The sequence below is a fragment of the Marmota monax genome, unplaced genomic scaffold (assembly GCF_021218885.2).
Source record: "Marmota monax isolate L192 unplaced genomic scaffold, Marmota_monax_Labrador192_F-V1.1 WCK01_AAM20220418_F8-fsc00031, whole genome shotgun sequence".
In the NCBI taxonomy this organism is placed as follows: Eukaryota; Metazoa; Chordata; class Mammalia; order Rodentia; family Sciuridae; genus Marmota; species Marmota monax.
The window spans coordinates 5138495-5164182 of NW_026695197.1; the positions used below are offsets into that span (position 1 = coordinate 5138495).

Genomic DNA, 25688 nt, shown 5'->3' on the forward strand with positions numbered 1-25688 from the left:
AGAAAGTATTCTCGATTCCCAGGAAAAGATATTATATACACTGAGAGATTCATATCGATGCTATTTCAATTGTCAATAAAGAACATAATGTAAATGTTCACTGGTGATATCAGTGTTTCTCAAATTTGGTTTTACATTGGAGTCATTTGGAAAGATTTAAGAAAATGCTAATGTTTGGGCACACCCAAAGATTTTTATTTAATAGCTAGGGAATGGGTCCTGAAATTCAGTTTTGAAGAGTTCACTTAAGATTCTAAAATGCAGCCAGGTTGAAGACCACTGACTTAGAACAATGTGTTCAACCATATATGATATGATGTTAATGGTGGTTTTGTGGTAGTATGGAAAGCGTTATCATGAGTTGTAATATTTAGGTAAATTATAACTTTAAAATAGGAGAATAATAAAAATAGTCTAAAAGAAAATTCACGAAATGCTGAAAGTATTTTAAGGAGTTATGAAGTTGAGCAATTTTTCTCATTTTTTTTTCAATTGGCAGATGTATTGTAATATTCTTGTTAATTTGAAAAAGAAGACTGTTAAAGGAAGGGTTTCTGCTGGCAAGATTCTCTAGATAACGTCCTATTTATAAGTTGTTTCTCCTTGTGAAATCAGAGATTTTTTTATTCTGGCTTATAAAATAACCAAATGCTGATGGTAGAATAGATCTTACACTATTACAATGAAGTCTTCATAGAATTTTTCCATTCTTTGGTCTCAGGAACATTTTCTCCTGTAGTTTTCAGAAGTTGGAATATAATAAACTCAAATGAGTAAGTTTTCTTTTCTTTTGTTTCTCTACAAGTGTGCCTATCATTTGTCACTATTCTAAATGCCATCTAGGAAATGATGGGTCCCAGTGTTTATCTCTAACCCCAATATTGATTCTGTGATGTCTGTCTATCTCAATTTGGATGCACACCTTAAATTAGAAAGTCCAGAACTAATTTCAACTTGTCTTCTGATCACTCTTCTTATTGCCCATCTTTTTTTTTTTTTTTTTTGGTAGTAGGAATTGTACTCAGGGATTGAACTTGAACACTGAGCCACATCCCAGCCCTATTTTGTATTTTATTTAGAGACAGTGTCTCACTGAGTTGCCTAGTGCCTTGCTTTTGCTGAGGCTAGCTTTGAACTCACTATCCTCCTGCCTCAGCTTCCTGATCTGCCATGGTGCCTAGCCTTATTGTCCATCTTAATTAATCATAGCATTATTCACATTTAGTTCCTGAAGCAATCTTGATTTCTTTTTCTTCCCCTTTATCTCATACATCTAGTCATTGTATGCCCTACTTCTCCCCATGCATTTCTTGACTTTTATCCACATCTTTTGTCCTAACACATTTTTATACTAACATCATTGTCTGGTGGAGCTCTTCCCATATTCCCTGCAGGCTAGTCTTACAGGTTCCTAATTGGTCTGTATCTAGGAGTATCTCAATTCAAATCTGTTCTGCTGCTGGCTGAGGGTCAAGAGCACTTTCCCTGTTAATCCTCTGGGCCTCACCATCACCTCCTGCATGAAGTGTAAGCTGCTTGCTGTGGCATTCAAACTGTGTTAGTAAACTTCATGCACTAAGATGGAGTGCATGCCTTCCCTCAGGAATCTGATCCCTCCCCTAGACTCTCTCCTACTGTCTGCCCTGGAAATGCCAGCTAATTATGTTGTTGCACTGGGCATTCTGTCCTTCCCATTTATGCCTCATTCGTACTGCTCCCTCTACTTGGAATGATCTCGTCACCCCCACCTTTAATTGGCTTATCAAACATTCAAAGATTTAAGATCCTTCATTAACTAGGCACTCTCATTGGAAGGTACCCGTCAACATTTTTAAAGCACTCTTCAAATTAAAAACTCAACTTTTGGAATTGGTTAAAAAAAAAAATATATATATATATATATATAAAAATAATATAATCTAGGGCTGGGGATGTGGCTCAAGTGGTAGCACGCTTACCTAGCATGCATGAGGCACTGGGTTCGATTCTCAGCACCACATAAAAATAAAAGATATTGTGTCCACCTAAAAAAACTAAAAAATGAATATTAAAAAAGATATATATATATATATATATATATATATATATATATAATCTAGAAAGTATAAACAAGTCTTTTTATTGCGCCCTATTCAAAAGGGCAAAAAATTATATGCAAATTGGTTACTTTATAATAGGGAAATACTTAAGTCATGATACAGTATATGGATTCTATAGACTCTTAAGAGCTTTAAATGAATATTAAAATCATTCAGATTCTGTAGACTATTAAGAATAAAACATGGGGTTGGGGATATAGCTCAGTTGGTAGACTGCTTGTCTAGCATGCATAAGGCCCTGGCTTCAATCCCCAGCACCACCAAAACCAAACAAACAAAAAGAAAAAAAATCGTTCTGTGGGGAAATCTCCTAATCATGTTAAGTACAAGAGCATACCTACCATGATGCTCTTGTTTGTTTTGAAAATAAAGCCTTTAAACCATTTGAATATGTGCATATGTAGATGTAAATACAAAAAGAGCTAAAAGAAAACATTGTACATTTTTCAGTAGTTATTGTTTCTGAAATGTTGGGTAGGATTGAGGAGAGTTGAGAGGGACTTTTCCTTTTAAGCAAGTATAATGTTTATCTTTATACTTTCTATGTACATAAATATTAATTAGCTTGCATAAAAATTATCCATTAACAAAAATTGAATCAAGCAGAAAAACCGATAGTATTAGAGAGAAGCTGAATCGTGGGTAAAAGAACAGTAACAACAATCAATCTCATATGTATATATATATATTTTTTTTTTTTTTTTTTTTTTTTTTCTGTTTTGAAAATACCACAGAGTGCCCATATACCAGCAGAAACCAGTTGGAATTAACAGTTCTGGACATATTGCCATAATTGCTTCAGGTTTTGTTTTTTTTTTTTAATAAAGTAACAGAAAAAGCTGAAATTCCTTCGATTTTCTTCTCAGAGGCAGCCACTGTTATAGATTTGTTATGTATTACTGAAGTTTGGAACTTTACATTTTACTTTGATTATCTGGGTGAAAAGTTTGCCTATAGTTGTACCCTACTGAACATTTAGAGTATTTATTGTTCCCCCCACCCCCATAGTGAGTAACATCTCTTTGTAAAAGTGTGAGTTTCTCTAGAGTTATACCAAAAAGTGGAATTACTGGTCTGTAGAGCATGTATGCGTATTTCCACTAGATATTGCCAAATGTCTTTCCAAATTGGTTATATCAGTTTATGTTCTCACTAGAGTATTTCATAATTCCCATGTCTGGACATCCTCAGCCAATACTTGGAATCCTCAAGGTTTAAATGTTGTTCCTCTCTGTAAATTGTGAAATGTTAGCTTCTTAACAAGCCCTGAATTTTTCTGAGTGTTCAAGGCCAGTGGGGTCCTATGAGGGGAACTGGAAGAATCATTAATAAAGTCGGAGTCCTCCGGCAGCTGTTGCCACAAGCATTGCGGTGTTAGACTGGCCAGAGCTAAGTGCTAGGATAGCAGCACAGACTGCGCTGCCTGCGGAGGTGCAGAGAGGATCCTTAGAGGCTGGAGAGGTAATTAGCAGTTTATAAGAGCAAAGGGCACTGAGGATGAGGGAAGCATGTAGCCAGGCAGCCCAAGTGGTATGAGCTTTAGAAAGCTAATAGTCAACCACTAGCTGCCCTTAAAACTTGAGCCAGAAAGAGATTAACAGAGCCTTAAAACATACTTGTTTTAAACTCATCATTTTACAGATGAGGAAATTGAAATTGAAGCACATAAAAATAAGGTCAGCTTATATAAGTCATTTAGGCTTTCTATTAGCCAGATATTGAAAATAAAATTAGCTGGATTTATTGGCTTATTTAACTTCAACATCTAATGAATGGGTTGATCTTCAACATAACTACATAATGCAGTAGATCGGGTGGGATAATTTTCCTCTCTCTTCTGTGTTTTGCTCTGCTTTCCTCTTGGTAGCCTTATTCTCAGTAGGCTCTATCCTTGTAGAGGCAGAGATATGCACCAGGTAATATTTTTTATGTTTTTACAGCTGATGTTCCTACTGAAAATTACTTATATTCCTTCTCTTTGTTTATTTAAAAATTCTACCCACTCACCCCCCACCCCCCCAAAATACTCAATTCCCATCCGAGGACTAATCACTATGATCAGGAACATAGTTTAATCTGGCCAGTCTTCTTGGGTCTTTTTTTGTTTTTGTTTTTGTTTGGTGCTGGGGATTGAACCCAGGGCCTTGTGCATGTGAGGCAAGCACTCTACCAACTGAGCTATATATCCCCAGCCTAATCTGGCCAGTCTTCTTGGTGGGAAAATTGGACCATTTCATTGATTTCTGCACTGGAATCACATTAATAAGGAAGGAGAGTTTCTGCAAGAAAGACTGCAGGGCATGCCAGTTGTAAGATGACCTCTGCAGATGGGTGTGTGGAGTGTTTTCAGACATGAAGGGAGCCATTATGATATTCACCACAGGCGTTTTATGTCTATGCATCCATGGTTGCAACAGCTTTATAGCAGTAAACAAACTTACTGCAGTGAACACCTTTTGAGTATATTGGAATGGTTTGTCAGCTGATACAGAGATAAATATATGTCTGTCTCCAGGGGAGTTTCCAAACATTTTGGAAGTAGGAAGAATAGCAAAGTTAGAGGTATAAACAGTTTTTGAAGACAAGAAACTGTGCAAGAGAACCTCACTGTTACGATTTTCCAGAGGAAGGGGGATATACTTGAGTTCAAAGGGCTTCACTATATAGGTGGTGGTTAACATCTCCTTTAAAAATTGTATTAGAGTGGCAAAATTAAGCCCAGTAGGAGTGGGGTGATGGCTCCAGGCACAGGTCCTAACCTGAGCTCTAAAGCAGAGAGGTGGAAAACGGCAGAGGCATTGTGATTTACTGAGTTGGATTGGACTGGGAGAATGTCTGAGGGTTGGAGCCGATGAAATGAGATGAGAGCCGAGCATGTTGTATAGGACTACACTGCCGGCGGTGTGAGATTGTACTTCCTTTGGTGGGCAAAAAAACCCCACAAATTAAAAAACAAAGCCAGTGAATGGTATAGCCTAAGAAGCAGTTTGAACAGTGTTTTTTGTTTTCAAGTAGGAAATAGGCCAGATTTCAGTACATTTAAAGTTGTGTCCAAAAGTTCTTTTTTGTCACGATTACCAGGATCTCAAACAAGGGATTATAATGTATAACTCTGCCAAAATTCAAGGTAGCTATTACATGAACTAAATATGTTTTTACTCTTGATAATTTTATTTTGTAGTTTTCTTATAAATGATTTAAGATTGCCTGTTAATGTTTTGCAGAGGTACTGCTTTAAGAACACACAACCTGGGTTAATTTAAGATAAGGAGTTATCACCTACAGAAGAGAGAGATAGACATTAAAGCCCAGTACTCTTAGTATAAGGCTGTTGAAACTTATTTGCTGGATGTTTAAGATTAAGTTTTAAAATTAGTTAAATTAAAAGGGCCAAGAAAACCAATATTTGGCTCTTGCCCTCTGAGTCAGTCTGAATCAGGGAATAGGGGACTTCTCCAAAGGGCTCTGCAACTCTAGGCCACATAAACTCCTGAGCAGGGAGATTAATGAGACCAGTGGAGGACCGAAAGCCAATCAGTGCATTTTCTGTGAAGAGGAGGGTCATCAGAAAAGGGAGACATCCCTGATGCTTCCAAGGGAAGCCACATGGTCAAGCAAGGCCTGGACCCATCCTAGCGCAATGGCAGTAGCAGAACTGAGAAGCTGCTGTGAAGTTCCCCGAGGACTCCCAGGGAAGCTCAGCTGACAGTTAACAATAGATAAAAACAAAAGTCAGTTTGACTTGCTTCATCTTAAACACTTAGCAAAGACAGTCAAAGCCAAAGCACAGCTGTTCCTGGACATTTTAAGTAATAATAATAGTTAAATGTAACTTCCAAAAATAAGTAAACTGGAGGCTACAAAAGAGATTCTCAGACAGGAATGCCTGATAACTATCAAAAGGAACTGCCAGAGTAGTTTTTAGTTTAAGGCCTTTATTTCTAACTTACACAGGTAGGCTTAGTGTTTGCAAGTATGGTTATCCAGCCCTAAGTAACAGAATTAAAGATTTCTCTATTAGACACAGAGGTCATACTAGTAAAAGGATTTTGCAAGATCAGATGACATTAAATTATTAAACTATATCTTAAGGGAAAGAACGTCTGTAACCCTAAAAGTTAAATGTTGTGTTTATATCCCTGACATTTCTGGCAATGTGACAAATGTCCTTAAAGATTTACATGCTCAGATAGAAGCCATGTCCTCAGCAACTTTGTCATGGAAACAATATCTTAGCTCCTGGTTCTTGGTACTTCCTGGTGGAAAACATTGTTAGTCTTTGTCTTTGCCATCATACTCATTGGCATATTCCTGTGCTATGGCATTTATTGCTGCATCAATATGGTTCCAGTACTAATGAATTCTTGTTTCTCTTATAGACCATCCATCACTCAAATGGCCCTCCAGCCTATTACTTCTCAATCAGACTTCTATCATGGACCACTCGATAGACCCTATTTTTAAAGGGGGACTCCAAACTGCTTGCCCCACATCGTCCCTTTTCAGCCTGAAGAAGCCAGAAAGATCTTCTTCGCCCCCCTTCCTTACAGCAGTAAGGAGTTCCCAACTTAGAGTGGGGAATGAAGCCAGATTTAAAGTTAGGTAGTCAGTGTAGTTAGGTAAATCGGGTCTAATATCGAGTGAAATCTAAAATGGAGGCCGTGCGGAGAATGACTCAGGGAAAACACAGGACAACTCATGGAATGTTAATGAAGTCCCAAAAAGGCCCTAGGCCAAAGTCCACCTCAAAGAAATGTTAATGAACAGCCCCCAGCAAAAAGGTGCTGACTCAGAAGTCCTTCCTGACCAGATTACTTCTTTGGCCCACCTGTGTCCCACCCCTTGGGCCTTCCCACCTACATTCCATCACTGAAAGAACTATAAAAAGGGGAGACAACATCCCTTCCACGGATTCCACCTCTTGAGTCCCCTTCTTCCTCCGGGAGAAGTCTTTTCTGCTGTCCTTTAATAAACTTCTAATTTCTACTCTGAAAAAAGAAAAGAAAACTATTTGGCACCAGTGTGTTGGATGAATTATTATACAGCAGGGAGATGTTGAAGGCAGAGAAAACATTTAGGGGCCATAGAATTATCCTCTTGTGAGTGAGGCAAGGACTGAATTAGGACGTGAGAAAGTAAAAAGTAAGATGATGATGATGATGATGATGTAAATTTAAAATGAACTTTGAGGAGGCTTTGTGGAGGCAAAATAGTTGGAATAGTCTGAGAAATGTTTGTCCCAAGTGATGATGAAGATGAAGAGGAGGATGGTGCCCCTCATTAAGCAATTGGAAATTGGGGAGGATGAGCTGGGTAATATAGTTTTGAAAATTCACAGTATTCTCAATTATATATGGTTAGTGCTTATAATATCTCAATACTACTCAAAATTCTTGTCAGTATTTTTCAATTTTATAAATGTACACAGGAAAAAAACTCACCTTGCATTATGTTTTCATAAAAAATAGATATATTGTATCCTTTTAAAATAATCTTTGTAAGTTCTCGCTAATAGAATTAAACACATTGGGAATGATGACTACTAGTACTTTCCTCCAAATGATCCTAACCATATAAACATAGTATAGCATTTTTTTTTTACCGTGTATATTTTTTGGCATATAATTGGAGACATTGCTAAATATTATGCTGTGGATAATTCTTTTATTATATGTGGTTAAGAAACAAGGAGTTAACCAGAATTTTTCAGAGATTTTTAACATACGTTGCTAATATATTTGGTAAATTTGCCAGAGTCAACTACAGCATGCTGTGTTTTCCAAACACATTTGTCAGGTTTTTTATTTTTATTTTTTTGGAGCATCACTTGGGACTAATATCCCAGAGAACAGATTTTGGGAAGGGAGTTGTGGTATTAACTGTTGCTGACAAGATGGAAGAGGATGCGTAGGTCCTAGTAGAATGTACAAATTTTCATTTTGATCTGGCAGTATTCTCTTTGGGCTTGCATAACTGGGGAAAAAGTATATAGTTCCAGAGAGTCACCGGTGGACATGGATTGACTGTTGCATTTGGAATTGATGACATGAGAAATCTACACATGGTCATATCTCCAGTCACCTCCTTGGAATAAACTAAGGGCAACATTTCAGTTCTAAATGGTTCACCTCACATTTGTAATGTGCCCCATGGCAGCCTTTTTCCTGAATCCCAGTCCTTTCATATGTATTCAGAAAATTCAGTTCAGTTCAGCCTACATTTCTATTATGTGCGAAGCACTGTCAGAGTGCAAATTTATTTCAAGATTATCTTGACATATATTGTGTTTGAATAAATGTTTGTTCAATGAATGGATTGTTTTTCTTTAATGATCCAATTCTACAAAGGCATCTCAATTATAGGTCTGAATTCTCTCTCATATTTTCTCAAAGTTTGTTCTTCCTTAGTTTCCAGGGATAGCGTTACCCAAGTAAGAAAACTGACAAAATCTTCTATAGCCTAGGTCTATATTTATAATATTTAAAATCTGTGCTGTGGAATTCAAACCATATGCAGTGTTGACTTAAGATGGAGCCAACCACCTTACTATTCAGCAACATCTGGCTTTTCTTGGTGTGTTTCCTTCAAGTGCTAAATATTCTTCCTTTTGTAGTCAAGATGGAGGAAGTGGAGCAGGCAGTTTTGTGGAGACAGAATATAGGACAGTGGAAAGTTTTGGAATTAGATTCAATTTTGGATTTCACTTTATCACTTAGTTGTTATTGTACGTCAATAAGATTCTTAATATCTGAGCCTCAGCCTCATCTGTAAAACTGGGAATCATGCTTACATCTTGTGTAGCTGTCAGGGATATAAGAAATATGGATCAGTTGTGAAAGCCTAGACACATTTTAGATGTTCTTAATAATCAATAACTGTAATAATCATTTATTGCTGTTGTTGTTTTCTCCGTATTCTGACTGTGTAAGTCATCCCTGATTTTCAGTATTATTCACATGTGAAGGACTGCGGACTAGGAGTTTCACCTGCCTTTGTCTTCACTTGCTAATTGTTACTAATGAGATGAAAATGAAATTAGAACTTAAACAGTATCTTAACTGAACTAGTTCTTTTTTTTCTTTCTTTCATGTCTTTATACATGTATTTTTTTTCTGAACCAATTTTTTAAACTAGATATGAAATACTAACTTCTTTCCATTTTCCATTCTTTGAGCCTACAGATATTGGTTATGTTGAGTAGCAGTGGTAACTTTTGAACACTTAGAACATGTCAAACATCATTCTAAGTGTTTTCCATGTTTTGACTTATTTAATCTTTAGAATAGTTCTCTATGATATAGTGACTTTGAGTGTTCACATTTTGTAGTTGAAGAGAGTGAGACCCAGGAAGGCTGAGTTCATTGTGATACATCTTGTGAATAGTCTGCCTCAGTTGAACTCAGGCTGCCAGCCTCCAGGGACGACAGTCTTGTTCATTCTGTGGCCTTCCGTAGTAAGCAGGCTAACATGGCATGTCAGGACATGCATGTTCGTAGAGGAAGAGTTATCAATATCTAGCCCCATATGTGGCATACAGGCTGTTGGATGTCTTCAGTCAAAGATGATATCTGTCCTCCTGTTTTACTGGAAAGTCTTTGAAAATTATAATATAGATTGTATACTTTGTTTATAGTTATAGGGATATTTAATGTTCTTATAGGTCCTATTTTAAAATGATACTAATTAAACTTTTCTTTCTTGTTTTGAAATTTTTGTTTCCTAATTATTGTCAGTTTAGTAACAATGTATGAATTATTTGCCATCTGTTTAGTAGTAGCATCGTAGTCTATAGAAATGGATAAAACATCTAAGTTTCAATATCTATTTAAGAATATCTTCTTATATTGAAGTCCATCAGATGTGCATTAAGGTTGAAGTCTGAAATTCTCATTTAAGAATTTAAGAAGTAAGTTGCATAATATATGGCATTTGATGATCTTTTCTTGCCTCAGTATCTTCATCTGATAAAAGAATATTAGGATTACATTTCTATTACAGACATGCCGAATACTGAAAATCATGTAAATATGTTTACATAGAAATTTACCCAATATCTTCCTTTAACCTATCTCTTATTTGAGTTCCTGAGTTATTCCTGTTTTTTTTCCCCCCTAACCTCTAATCTTTATTATTTCTCCTGTGTCAGTGTTCATCAAACTCTCATTAGTGAGCTTCTTGAAGGGAATGTGCAGTTTAGGAGACTGTTCTTCAAAATCAATTTCAAGCTTACTGTGGTCATTTTTGTGCATGTTTTGTGCTGGGGTTATTCAGATAACAATTACATACTTACATGCATGTGTTATTCATATAACATACAAAAGACCCTAGTATTTAATAAAGGTTTTATTAGCACTCATTTAAGAAAATATCTTAGTAGTAGTAATATTTCTTTACAGTAGACATTAGTTTGGTCTTTACTTTTCGGGTTCTTTTTATTCATCTAGGCCTCTACTTTATCAGCTGATATATACTATATTACTATGTGTGCTTAGATGTTATCCTCATTCACTGGTAAAAATAGTTTAATTTTCCACTTGTAGAATGAATAGTCAAATAAATCCAAAGGTACATTATTTCCTTCTTAACATTCAAAAACTTTTTTGTGAAGTAAAACTTGTAGATTTAAGTGCATATATCCTAAGTATAAACAATTTAATTTTATAACCCAAACACAGAGATCAACAACTGAAATCATATTTGCACTGCCAGAGGCCCACATACTTTTCTCTTAAGGATGTGTTCTTTATAATTAAGATATTTTCTGAAAACTGATACTGGAAATACTTGAACAAAGCAATTGTAATTTTTCTGAAAGGAGAGTGAGCGTATAATTGTTGATATTAATAGTACTTCTAATAACTAATGGTGCTTAATAATTGCTTGTTCAATCTGTTTTTACACTTATGTTGCAAAGGATTTTTTTTTTATATTTCCATATCTGAAAATGAGATTTAAAAATGTTTATGAGAAATAGCTTCCATCTAAATTTTTTATAAAGTAACAGGTACATTAATAAAATAGTTTAATATTAACCTTACTTCAGTACTGTCATGTAAAGCATTTTACTTTATATATAAAGGAATGGAGGCCCATGATTATGATATTTCTTTGTCATGTTTGCAAATAGTCTTTCAGTCATGTTCTCCACTATTCTTCCTGGATTTTAAAGTTATTTAAATAGAGAGGCTATTCATTCCCTTCACCAAGTGTCTACTATTAGTAAAATGTTGTATGTCCCATCAGCATTTTGATGGTATAAAGCAGTGCTTTTTCTGTGTTTCACACAGCACTGGGACTCTGCAAAGTGTCTCTGGGGGTTCTTTGATGTCTAGACAGTTTAAATTATGCCTGCTCCCCTGCCTCCAAATTCCACCCCTGTTCTGCTTCAGGGGTTGTGGGAAATGAAAACAAACCAGAAGGGTTCCACAACCTTACAGTCTAGGGGAAAAAACAAATAAACAGAATAAGCTGTATATCTACCCTGGCAGGTGTATAGGAAAAGGCCCAGTTATAGAGGATGGAAGAAAGAAAAGAATTGGGGGTGTACATTGTCCTGCTTATTTGTTTCTTATTATATTTATAATCTGGAAATATATGTGCATTATGAACAAAATGAAAACGTTGTAGAAGAATTAGGAAGGAAAGCAAAGTCACTTTTAGCCCACTGACCTTTTTTCCTTCCCATCTTCTCATAGGCAGCCAAATCTAAGGCTTTGGTCTTACACATTATCCTATGTATGGAAATGGTAAAATGTGGAATCATGTTTAATGTTGGAAAACTAACTTTCTTTTCTTCTTTTTTTTTCCTTTGTTTTCCTTTTATAAATTGGAACATCATGATTCCTCCAATGCATCTTGATAGAAAGTAAGTAACTTCTGAACTTTTAGAGATATTTTGTTAAAACATTGAAGTTTTATTGCTTTATATATAAATGTATATATGTGTATGTGTGTGTATGTATATGAATATATACACAGAGATACAGAGTTTTAAACTCTGTAATTTTGACTAGGGTGATTAACCTTTGCATTAACTGTAATTTTAAAAAATAAGTGAAAAATAAGAAATGTTACATAAGTGTTCCTAATATCTAAGAATAGAGACTTCAGGAGCAACCCATTGCTAATTTTTGTGTTTTAACTACAGTTAGCTATATGGAATGTACACTTGATAATTCCATTACTTTCTGAAGATAAAAATAACAAAAATATTTTATTTATTCCCTGTCAATATCAGTTAACTAAGATCATATATTTCCTCAAGAAAAGTAGTCCAAGTTTTCTAGACTTCACAGAATTGGTGAGAATAATAGCAATAAGTAAAAATGATATGCAAGATTTTTAAAATATATTTTCCTATTATGTCTGTTGCATTGAATGAATCACTTTTTAATAAGTATTAAACACTTGATAATTTTAATTGTTTTAAAATGAGATAGATCAGAATAATAAAGTATTTTTTGCCATTAAAGAAATACCCTTAATATGCTTAAAACAAGTGAATCATTGAATGATTTGAGTTATCAAATGTTATCTAATTCTTCTAAAACGTTGAGTACTTCCAAAATAACATTTCATGTTTGTTTTGGGAAAGAGTTGAGGAAATGATGGTAGTCATTGAGTCTTTTGGAGATTTATTTTCATGTGATTGTGAATTACATATTTTTAATTTTTTTCATAGTAAACAGTGTGATTTAATAATATATTCATGCTCAATAGAGCTTATTATTTGTACATAATTGGATACTTAGCACATATGTTTCCAGCAAGCATAGCATCAAACTGCTACTTAATAGTCAATTTGTCTTGTACAATTACCTTTACCTTAGAAAGAAAATATAAACTACAGTGGTATTTTATTTGTTCATTATTTCTTAGTTGCCTATAGATCCATATTGTTCCTTAGTGTTCTAAATCTGAGTTCTTGAAATTGTATGCATTAGGAGTAATCAAAAGCAGGAAGATTATCATGAGGTTTTATGTTAGGTGGATGGTTTTATTGTTATATATTTTTTTAAATCTACATTGCCTCGTTTTTATGTATTATATTTTATACTTATCCTTTTAACATCTTCTTGCCAAGTCCCTATGGAAATTCTGTAGGTCTAACAGTCTCACTAAATTAAAACTCCAAAAATCTGGCATAATCATTTCCAGCTTCTAATTTTCTGTGCTTTTGTCTGAGAGTATAATGTGGAAGTATATGTTTTGCAGAGTTCTGTATAACACACATTGCATTATTTATCTAGAATTCATTCATAGATCTTTCAGTGGAGATGAATGTATGTTACTTTATAGGTATGCCTGTGTCCACATAAATATGAATAAAAATCTTTTGTAAGGGAAAAATCATGAAATGAGGTCTGTAAGCTTTTAGGAGCTTCAAAAAAAAAGGGTAGTGCATCAGCACACCGATTATTGTTCTGTGTACTTTAGTGTTACTGCATTGTTCTATGACCAAATTTATTCAGACTCTTATTTCTTGTCACACCCAGTGGAATCATATTTATGTGACAGCATAGAGAAGCTGCTTCCTAAAATAATGCAGATTACTCATATTATTATAATATTTATAAACCTTTATAACCATGATGTGTATATATGCTGATTTGTTATTAAGAGTGTTTTGGCAATTCAGCTAATTCAATTTTTGCATTTTACTGGTGAGTTTTAGTAGTAAGAGATTAATTTATTAACAATGACATTTTTATCCTCGAAATTCAAAATTTGAACACTTAATATCTTCAAAGCCTTCTTTCCCAGAATATTTTAAGTTAAAGACCTGTAAGAGATACAAGCTTGTCATCAAAATTGGTTTGACCAAACACTGATATATAGAAACACAATTAAATAAAAGTGCAATAATTGTGGCTTTAAATTCTGGTTTGCAAAACTATTAGTTTATAAGTAAACAACAACAAAAAGTCTAAAATTTACCCCAAGGGGGGAAAATATATATATAATTTTTATATATATTTTGTTAAATATATATATTATATATATATATATATATATATATTTTATGTATAAAATATGTGTGTTATGCATTTCATAACCATCTTTGCAAGTATACAAATTCATTGCAATAATGTTTGTAGATATGTGCATTGATATTTTAATCATTAATTTAATATTTAATTTCTTTAAGAAAACTGATTTCATAATTCAGTCACTTGCATCTTTTCTACAGAACATAATTGTTGGGCAGAATTCTCAAACACATATTTTTTTATTGACATATCTGAGAAAAAGATGTCATTGTATAAGTTGTATCAGAGATATAAACACAGATATATATTCTTATTTGGCCATGTGAAAAATGCAGTCCTGTGAGTAAGTTAAATACTTATAATTTCAAATCAGTTCTTCCCCGGTTCTTATTATTCTTTTGTTGCTTTTCGACCTATGAGATGGAGCTGCCCTTGAACTTGGGGGTTCCACCCCCACCCCCGTCGCCCGCCCCGATCATTCAAGTGCAACCATCAACTTGTCTGTAATATTTTAAATCTGAGGCCTCATAGTGTTATTTTACAAAATAACACCACATAAAAGTCTGGGCTTTGGTTTCCTTAAAATACAGTGTTGGTTGCTTTATGAATAAAAGCATAATTTCAATTTAGGAGACTTTTTGCCTGAAGCCTGCAAGACAGATGCATCTGATTAACTTTGGGGAAACTGGACTGGCCTGTTATTGTAATGTAGATGTTTTCGGGGTTGGGAGGATATTTTAAAAAGGCATGCAAGAAGATCTCTTTTTAAGAGAGTCAGAGAACAGTTTTGCTACAGAAGCTGCATCTCAGATCGCTTCATTTTTCCACACTTTTATTTTCTAGTGGAACCTCTCCATTAGCCTGTCTGAATGCAATGCTTCACACTAACACTCGGATAGGGGATGGAACATTCTTCAAAATCCCTGGAAAGTCAGGCCTCTATGCTCTCAAAGTAAGTTGTATTGTTCTGCATGTTATGTGTGTTATTACCATGTATCATGCATTTTTTTCAAACATAAGAAGGTAAACAAAATTAAATTTGAGTAAAGGGTTGAAGGATGACCCCTATGCCTTTTAAATGTTTTCAGATGTCATAAAAATGATTTCATATTGAGAATAAACAATGACATTTTTCTTTAAGGAAAGCTTATCTGTGGTTTCACTCCACAGCATCTGGCAATGGAAAATAGCTACGGCTTCCTTAAAATTCTTGATTTGAAAAATTTACAGGGAGGAGTATCATGAGTCATCAGTGAGGAGTTGTAAGATGATCACAGTTGCCAGAAACTCTTTGACTTAATGACCATCAGCTGATAGGTCTTCACACCTGTAATCTTTCCTGACTTTTGTAAAAATAATCAATTTATTCCTTCTTCTTGAAAACTTACTGATTTTAATTGGGCATTCAATTTGAAAATAAGCAGTGACCTCAAGGAAGGAATAAAATAGAATTTTAAAATAGTTAATTCTGAATTTTTTAATAGCATTTCTATTTCCATATAGAATGGGAAATGCCATCTAAAATTCAGAATTCCAGATGATCAACGCTTATGTTCTACAAAGGATTGTGTAACATAGAACAAGTAAACTCAGAATATTATTTTTATAGATTAAAAATAAATTACTGTTTATTTGAAAATAATTACTGTTTATTATGAAAATCCGTTAGGATGTTAAAGATAAATGATGGATTATATTTAAAGTTTATTTATTTCCTTCGAGAAGATTTATTTTTAATGTCAAACATTACATCCCATCTATGTATGATATCTCAAAATGCATAATAAATGCATTCTACTGTCATATATAACTATTAAAACAAATAAAAAATAATAAAAAAAAAGTTATACCTGGCAAAGAAAGTAGGGATTCTCTCTCAGCTATAATGAATGTTTCTGAAAGTAGCGGAGGCTATTTTCAAAATGGCTTTTTTTTCTCCCTTTGCTTTTTGGGGCTACTTGGATGTTCAATTCACTGATGAAAATTCAGAATTGTTAATCCATTTGTTTACATCAGGAAAAACGTATAATTGAAAAGAAATTGGAAACAACTCCTTTTAAGGAGACTTCCTTTTTTTTTTTTTGGATGTAGATTTAAAAGGTTATACAGTAATATATGGAGTGGTAATGGGCTTTTCCTCTTGACCCCTCCCCAAAGGAGTGACTTTTACATGAAAAAGTAAATCTGTATTGAAACTCCAAATCTCATAAAACTGTGAAAATCCTTTAAGATGCTAAAAGTATTTAAAATATTTTTAGTTGCTAACATATCTCTATTTATCATCATTAAAAAAATAATATAGAAAGAGGAGTCATCATGCCCAGCAGATGGAACACTGGATTTAGTCTGTGACTCTGAGCTGGATGGCACAGAGATGGCTGAGGCAAACGCCAACGGAGAAGAAAACGGAGGTGAGTACGAGGAGCTTCAAATATCATCCCTGGTTCTCTTAAGTTAATTTCAATGATTTTACTACTTGAATTCCCCACCATTATACATTTTCTTGTAAGATTTTTATCCCTTACCAGGGTTTATCATCAGTCATTTTTTATTTAGAAAAGTTAGCACTTAAGAAAAGTATACATTTCTTTGCATAAATATATATATATGGACACAATATATTTATTTATTTATTTTTATGTGGTGCTGAGAATCAAACCCAGTGCCTCACACTTGCTAGGTAAGTGCTCTACCACTGAGCCACAACCCCAGCCTGGTTCTTTGCTTTTTTGCGTGTGTGTTTTTGTATTTCCCTGAATAATTTCTGAAGTATTATCAGTATATTTCTCATGTAAACTAAGATGGTGCTAGAGGTATCTTATGGTTTGGATTAAGAGTGCAGTGCTTATGACTAAATGTGCTGACTTTTCCTGTAATCACAAGTAGTTGTTTTATAATAGCTTTGTTCCTTCCTTGTGTTGCCCTTTGTAAATTAAACCTAATGTTACCATTCCTTACAGAGAAACAAGGCTCTAATAAGATATTTACTCGTTAAACACTTTTGAAAAATGAGAGATCCTTCCCGAATTCTAAGAGGATCTTTTCCACCTGTGAACTCTGTTATTTCACTCTCATCTCTCTGAAAATCTGTTGTGACTTGTTGTTGCATGTAATTCTGTATTGCAGAAGCTGCTGTACTCTCTTCCACTCTATCCGCTGGTCTCAAAAATGGTCCCTGTTGGGCTGAGGCTGTAGCTCAGTGGCAGAGCGCTTGCTTAGCATGTGTGAGGTACTGGGTTGGATCCTCAGCACCACATAAAAATAAATAAATAAAGGCATGATGTCCATCTACAACTATAAAAAAAAAATGGTCCCTGATCATGGTTTGGGAGGAAGAGTGTGTAATTAAATTCTCTTGTCCGTGGATTCATCAGAATCAGTAAATTATCTTTAAACAAACTTTAAAACAATCCTTGCAGACATATCATATTTTAGTAATAACCTCAACCCATACATTTTGTTAATGGCTATAGGAGTCCCTTTGCATGCTCTCTGGGTGGACTGAACACTCCTTCCCTTTACTTTAAACTGGTGTGCTGTCTGATGGTCCCCATAAGACTGATGTGACTTCATTTGTGTCTGATCTGCAGCAGAGGTTGTGAATTGAGCATAGGAAATGCACATTCTTGTCTTAGTCCAACGGAAGCAGACTGTTTTATAGATTGTTTACCAAATTTTCCCTTGTCTTGATATCCCTGTTCTTACCCCTTTTGAGAACGACCCCCCCCCCCCAATTGTTGTTGTACTTTGGAGTTTCTAAGGTTAGGCAGAGGACAAGCAGAGATGCACAGTTTCTGGCATTCTAGAAGGGCTGGCGAACAAGCATCCCTTCAGTAGAATGAAGGAGAATCTGACTGAGGTCGTTCCCCTTGCTGTACCGCTTGCCTGTGTGAGCGCTCATGTGTTCTCTCTCAAAATGTACATTGAGCTTCTGGGTGCCAAGTTCTGTTCTTGGCATTGCAGTTCCAGCAGTGAATAAAAAAAACAGATCTCTCCTGGAGCTTATGTTCTTTGAGAGATAGACAGTAAGCAAAATAGATCTGTAAAATTTGTACCTCTTTCACTGGTAAGAACTGGGAAAAATACATAAAGGCATAAGAATGGGGAGAAGAATGTGTTTAAGAAAAACCCTGAGTGGAGTGAGGGAAAAGGTCTTCAAGGGTGGAGAGTTCTGTGTAGAGGGGAACAGCAATCACAAAGGCCTTCAGGCAAGAAAATGCCTAGAATGTTTCAGAAACAGAGGTCAATATAATTGGGAGGCCAGATTGAATAAGGGAGAGTGTGGTAAGATACAAAGCAAGAGAAGTTGTGGGGGCTAAGTTATAGAGTATCTTGGGAGTGGCTTTTTTTGTTTGTTTGTTTTTTAAAACATGGTGTCATTTTTAATACCTTTGTTTTTATTTATTTTTATGCTGAGGATTGAACCTAGGGCCTCAAATGTGCTAGGGAAGTGCTCTACCACTGAGTCACAACCCTGTCCCAGTGGCTTTTGTTTTGAGAGAGAGATTAAGCCATTGTAGGTTTGAGCCACAAAGACAATTTCATATTTTATCAGGATCATTAAGTAATAAAAAGATGAAAACAAGGACGAAAACATGGAGATGAGGTAGAAAACTTATTGCCATAGTCTGGAGGACAGATGATAACTGATTTGATGAAAGGAGTATCAGTAGGTATGATGAAAAGCGATGGGATTCTGGATGTATTTGAAGGTAGGTCCAATAGGAACTGCCAGCAGATAAATGTGTATATAGGAGACAAAGGAGTTGGGGATAACTAACTCCAGAGTTTGAGTGTGAGCAAAGAGAAGAATAGTGTTACCTTTAGCTTAGATGGAAGAATTTGTAAGAGTAGTAGTTTTGGACAGGATGGATATTGATGAGCTCATTCTAGACATTGATTATAAAATTCCATTTCACCACGCAGGTAGGTATGCTGTGTGACTGACTTACCTATCTGAAACTCCAGCGGAAGACCTTGCTGGAGATACACAATTGAAAGCAGTCAGTTTATAGATGGTATTTGTAGCATGAAATGGAATGAGAACACCAAGGAATCGAAAGTGCATGGCAAAGAGAAGAGACTCAAAGACTGAGCTGAGGGATTCTTGAATTTCTAGAGTTGGGAGAAATGGTAGGAAATGGCAAATAAGACTATGGATAAATGGACAGGAGAACAGGTTTTCTGTGAACAGGTTTATCAAGTGAAGATAAGTGTTTCTGGGAGGAAAGTGATTCAAATATGTCAGGGATTTTGATATGTTATGCTGAAGATTAAAAATTTTTTACTGGATTTAGTTTTATGAGATGTTTTGGTTTGCTTTTCATCGCTGTGACCAAAATACCTGACAAGAACAGTTTATAGGAGGAAAAGTTTATTTGGGGCTCACAGTTTCAGAGGGCTCAGTCCATAGACAGCTGGCTTTATTGCTCTGGGTCCAAGATGTGGCAGCACATCCTGGGGAGGGCTCAGTGGAGCTGCTTAGCTCATGGCAAGGTCAGGAAGAAAAAGCAGGTGTGGGGGGATGGAGCCACAGGGAAGTTGCACCTTTAGGGCACACCTCAGTGTTCCACCACCCCCTGCAGCACCCCACCTGCCAACAGTTATCACCCAGCCCATCAGTTCAAACTAGGGTTGGCTGATTAGGTTACAGCTCAGTATCCATTTTTTCCTCTGAATATTGCTGCATTAACAGGAACTTTATAACCAAATCAGAACATGAGGGTATTGGTGAACTTGACGTTGACAACTTCTGTGGAATGTTAAGAAACCCTGAATGGAGTGGGTTCAAGAGAATGTGAGCATAAAAGGGAAAGTAGAATCCAGAGAGAGGTGTTTTTTTTTTTTTTTTTCTTATAGAAAATAAATTTTAGAATAATTGCTTATTAATAAGAAATTCCAGTTGAGGAGGAGAAATTGATAACATGCAAAAGGTGCTGTTTCCTCTGTGCTTGATGAGATGACTGAGGTCAGGAAAGGAGCAATAGGAAGAGTCAGCTTATTTCACCAGAAGTGAATGTCGGTGAGTACTTGTGGAAGAAGCTTATGGAATTTTCCTTCTTATTGCCTCATTTTTCTCTAAGAAAAGGGAAATCAGTTCATTAGCTGAGGTTGAGAATAGGAGAGGTGGTTTTGTACATATAATGAGAAGATGTAAAATATTTGTCTAAGACAGTCTTGTTGCATTAAGGGCATTCATTAAGGTTATTAATCTTGCATTTAATATGGCACCAGTCAGCATTTAATATGGCACCAGTCCCCCTGTTCTGTTCAGGATCACTGTACAAGTACAGACAAGTACACAAGCTAGATTTGACGAAAGTTGAGATTTTTGCCAAATGAAGCAATCAAGGAATAAAAGAATCGGGTGTATGAACTGGAGAAGTTAAGGTGAATGTCCATAGAATTTAAGTTGGACGTGGAGCTAAGTGAAGACACAATTAATTGAGGGATGGTGTGGAAGTGGAAGTCTCAGTGAGGTTGGAAGGATTGTTGACTTGGTGTGATAGAGAAAATGAGAAAAGCATGTGAGAGTGTAGCTCATGACATTGAGGTTAGGGTAACATTATGTGTCTGAGTTGAGAGAAAAGAAAAGGGCTAGGTTTAATGGTGTCATGAATGGTTAGGCATAGTATTCACTCTGGAAGATGGGACCATCAGTGGCTGGAGTTAAGCACCTCTCCATTTGCTCAATTTAGCATCATGGGATTGGGCAGGTCTACCTGGAGGAAAGGTTTCCTTGTCCTTCTTTATTTAAAAAAATATTTTTATAGTTGTCATTGAACCTCTATTTTATTTATTGATATGTGGTGCTGAGAATCAAACCCAGTGCCTCACACATGCTAGGCAAGTGCTTTGCCGTTGAGCCACAACCCCAGCCCTGCTTTTTCTTATTGGAACAAAGATGTTGTAAAAAACTGATTGTGGCCCTGGCATAACATATTAGAGAATCTTCTAACATATAACATAAGTGAGAGTAACCCAGGAGTTGGTGGATAAGTACAGTTAACGGGAATAGTTGGTAATGCCCTCTGATGAAATGAGATACACTGTTGGAGGCATCTAAGGAACAGGGAGGGAGAATGGTCTGAAGGAACAGGCAGGAGAACATATGTCACCTATCCATGTTCCAGGCCCAGTGATATAAGATGAGTGGAAAAAGACAAAGAATTCCTTCTACCTGAGAGTCTTCCAGGGAAGTGGTATCCATAGGAGAGAGTTAGGTAGACCAAGAAGTAAAGGGATGTTCAGAAGAAACTGGGAGGTTGCAGAAGATTTTTGCTTGTGGCTCATCCTGAATCAATCCTAAAAGGAGATGGAGGGGAGGGTGTTAAGAATTGGGAAGGGGTAGAAGATAGGTTGAAACTTAGCCAATAATTGGACCAAAAGGGGTAAGCAAACCTCCTAATTTGACATGTGAATAGGTACTGCACAGAATAATCCATACACATGCACACATCTGACTAATGTGACCTGGATAGATTTCCTGGCCTCTCCTTTGAAGTTTTGCATTAGGGAAATTGCTATGGGAAATCACTGAAAGAATAGTAAATAACTTATTTCCTTGAGTATTCCTTGGATTGCCCACTTTTGTATCTTATTGCAAACCACAATTGCCTCTTGCAGGATAAGCATATTTCTTCTTCATCTCTGTGTCACCTACTTCTGGTGTAGACTATTAATCTAGCCTCAGGATACATTTTCAGACCAAGAACCTGAAAACGTATTGTTTACAATGTCCAGCCTTTGTACACTGTTTACTTTTATAGTTTTTAATCATTGCAACATTTCTCTGAAGTAGGTAATATTTTTAGGCTCTTTTATTTTACTTTCTTTTAGTTATTTTATTACCAGTGAGGAAACGGACTTAAAGAGGTTAAATGGCTCATTCATGTTACAAACCCAGATATGTGTGACACCAAAGGTCAGACTCCCACTGCCTGGTGGTTGCTGATGTAATTTGCCTAACATTAGACCACATCTATTTTGATCATAAACATGAGACTCTGACAAAGAGGAACCCTTGGCTTATAAAAATGAAGGAACAGGATACCACATGATTGCTTATGAATCAGTAACACATTCCAGGAAAGAGAACTGCTTTAGGAGATTTCCTTGCTCTGATACATATTTGACCAGAAGTTAGAATGGATAGACCTTCCATACTTTTTACAGCTGTACAAATATATGTTGAAAGTCTGATCAAATAAAGAAGGTGGGGTACATGTGTGGATGTGGGTATGAGGGGGTTAGGGAGAGAGGGGAGGGAGGGTCCCACCATCTGTTTTTCTGTGTTCTCCCCCACTCCCCTTTGGGTGAAAGAGTAGAGGGTATTGAGGTAAATAATAGCCTTTAATTGGTAAAATACCCCTGACACAATTGAAAGAATAAGCTTCTGCTACCATAGAGTTATTTCAAATTAATGAAGATTAATTGACATTTGTTGCACCCTTAGAGAGGCAGGCAGAGAAGCATATGAGAAGAAAGTATTTTATAAAAACAGATAACGAGAGAAAATTAGGTATTAATACTGAAGTTCTTACGTAGAGTTAAGGGGCTTTTACTCTTCTTGGAAACATCGGCCAGGGAAACATTCTTTGTGAAGGGGAGATGCTTTGCCAAGATGTTTTTTTAAAGATTCATTGAAAATTTTTACAATGTGGGAAAAGGGGTATATTATTGATTTTAGTAGCATTTATGAGACACAGAACTGTGGTTGCGGGTATGTTTCTTTGACTTCTGAACAGTCTGTCAATAAGCATTGGAAGTATAGACTTGAGAAAGTAAACTGTTCAAATTTTACAAGCTTAGTCTAGAGATTGAAGAGTGATTTAGGTGAATCACTTGAGGTCTCTGTGTTGACAAACCATGACCATTTATGCATATGTAAGTATAGATCCATATCACCCAAAGAAATTATTAATTTTATGGTCTGTTTTAGTCAGAGATTTGTGGGTGTGTTTGTGTCAGAATATTTTTTTTTCTGAGCATAATACATTGGTCTACCCTGAGTTTCCTCACACATTAAGTTGACTTACACTGTGCTGCTGGTTTACAGAGAACCCATGCATATTTTATATGAAATGATATCATCAGTAGACAGTCTTCATTCTCTTCATCCTTTACTTAGATTAACAAGAACAAAAATGAGTTTCCCTTTTTGTGGTGGTCATATATTTCAAGTTTAAAATCAACAGTAACCATCCTATTTATTTTTTTTTAAATGAGGAAACCGGAGAATGTACAATTTTCATCCACAGAGATCAAAAAAGGTTCTGCTTGCTATTAACCCTAATGGCTTTCAGGGAGGAAGCAGCACTCAAGCTGGGAATTAGTATTTTAAAAGTCTTCATTTAGGGGGAAAAAAATGGAGAACACATATCCTATGTTTTAGACCTTAGATCCCAGGGTAAATAATGATTCCAACATTTCAAGAATTTTATATGGCCCTTTTTCATTCTTCTTTATGGCTAGTTTTATAAGTGGGTTTCTGATTGTGTGATTCTTGGCAGAGTTCTGTTAACTTAATGAAACGTTATTCAGCTCATTCTTTGTTTTCATTGGCTCAGAGGCCACAGTTTGAGGGGTCTTTTTATCAAACTTGAAAAGTACTTTAAGATGGCCTGAAGTGTGTGGCTAGGATCTCTGTTGAGACATCAATTACATACAGATGAGGGGCTTCCCGGGGAAAGCGAGGGGGCACCGTCCAGGCTCCGACCCCCAGGGAGTTGTTACTCTGAGAGTTTATGGAGCATTTTCACACAACAGGAAAGGAAAGCAAAATGACACAGGGATAGAGGAGCCAGGAAGGGAATGTTTGGAATACCTCTAGAGGTTGCTCTCCTACTTAGGGTCTCTTTCCCCGTGGTCTTTTTTTGGTGGAGATTTTTTTCGGTACCAACCCGTGAATGCCCAACTGTGAATGCCCTAGGATGGTGTGTTTGGGGTGGGGTGTGCTGGGAGGTGTTGGTAGGTTTGGAGGGAGAAGAGAAAATACAATCAATTTGCAACTGGTAGCCCTTCCTAAGAACCTTGTGAGTAAACGAAATTCCTTCAGGGTCTACACCAGCCTCCCTTACTTTCCTGGGTTAAGTTAGTTCGTCTTTCATTCAGCATCTCTGCATTTTAGTCAGAAAGAATCTTGTTAGCAGCTCATGGAGACACCTGCTCCACATTGGTGGCCTAAGGAAATTTAAGTATGTGAAAATTATGTTGTTTTAGTTACACATGGAAGAAAGTACAAAGAGAACAATCTTTACAGTCAGAAATGACCATTGGCAGGATATAAAACTTCCTCTGCCCACTCTTTCTCATTTTCCCTCCTTTCATCCCAGCCCACAGATTTCACAGTTCACAAGAAGCATGAGAGATTTCAAAAGATCATTCAGGCCTGGGTCCTCTCCCATGCCAGTGTTTTTCTTAAACCCGTCAATTCAATTAGACATTATTCCAATAGCAGATGTCCAGCAGGATAGACATCCTCCTCTCCTAATATCTGTCCCTCTATGTTTTTGATAACCTGTATAGCGAAGAATTTTTTCCCTCTGTTGAAATCTTTTGGGCTTTTAATTAAACTAATTTCCTCCTTTTCCTCCTCTTTGATGATAGCGAACAGCTGGTGACTATCCAGTCACTATCCCCTCCATCTCAACTTCTCCAAGTGACTTACTTCAACTCTTTCAGACATTACTTGTAGATACTATTTTCCATTTCTTTTATCCATTAGGGGCTCTTTTTTTAAAAACATATTTCCCCTTGAACTGTGAACTTTGTTCTTGTATAAATGGATTTTAATCAGTTTTAACAGTCCAGAGACATGTAAAAAAAAGAAAGTTTTCCTTTCAGTGCAGATAAAGTGACCCATTTAAATGTACTTTCCCCTTTTTCTTGTGTTATGAGAGGAATATTTCATAATAAAGAGATAAAAATTGTAAAGAGTATGATCTCATAATAAGAACAAACTCCCTTTCAAATAAAAACAAAATTAAAGGTATTCCCCCAATTACTCATCTTAACTAGCCAATGTTCTGTTTGATTTATACAGTCTGTGATTTGTATGTAAGAACAAAGCACCCATGTTCTTAAAAAAAAAAAAAGTTATTTTCATTGATACCAGATGATCCATTCTCTCTTCTGTCTCTAAGTGACTATATATAACCATTTCTCAGTGAGCCACCTGGGTCCCTTACCTAACTCCCTGTTGCTACACATTGGAGTTGATATATGTTGAGGTATAAAGTAATTAGTAATGATGTCTGTGAGTGAAACATTTACTCTTGACCCATGCTAACCTTTTGCTGATAGCTTTCTGTTTTCTTTTTCTATTGCTCATTTTCTAGGTTGATTCTTTATGTCTGTTCAGCTGTTTTAGGAAACTGACGCAACATGGAAGATCCCAGGTGTTGTACCAGGGCAAAAGCAATAGCCCCTGATATTTTTACCACACACACATGCTGTTATATGACTCTCCATACTTCTGGGAGAGAAATTCTTATTGGTTCTGTGGTGGAAGGAGGGTTAGGTTTCAAAGCTGGCACCAATAGGATAGGGTTTTCCTACTAAATATATTGATTTGCAGTTTGAGTTTCCTCTTTTTCTA

General features: G+C 36.0%; 1 protein-coding gene across 2 annotated transcripts in view; it reads left to right on the top strand.

The window, feature by feature from the left end:
- The window catches only part of Asxl3 (ASXL transcriptional regulator 3), a 179784-nt gene that overhangs the window by 54063 nt on the left and 100033 nt on the right, over window positions 1–25688 (top strand). The window contains exons 3-4 of one of the 2 annotated variants that reach the window (XM_046428402.2): window positions 14933–15041; window positions 16392–16500. In XM_046428402.2, the coding sequence (XP_046284358.1) occupies window positions 14933–15041; window positions 16392–16500 (218 nt within the window). Of the gene's footprint in view, window positions 1–14701; window positions 15042–16391; window positions 16501–25688 lie in introns of those variants that run through there. The other variant, XM_058573934.1, reaches the window with a different exon arrangement.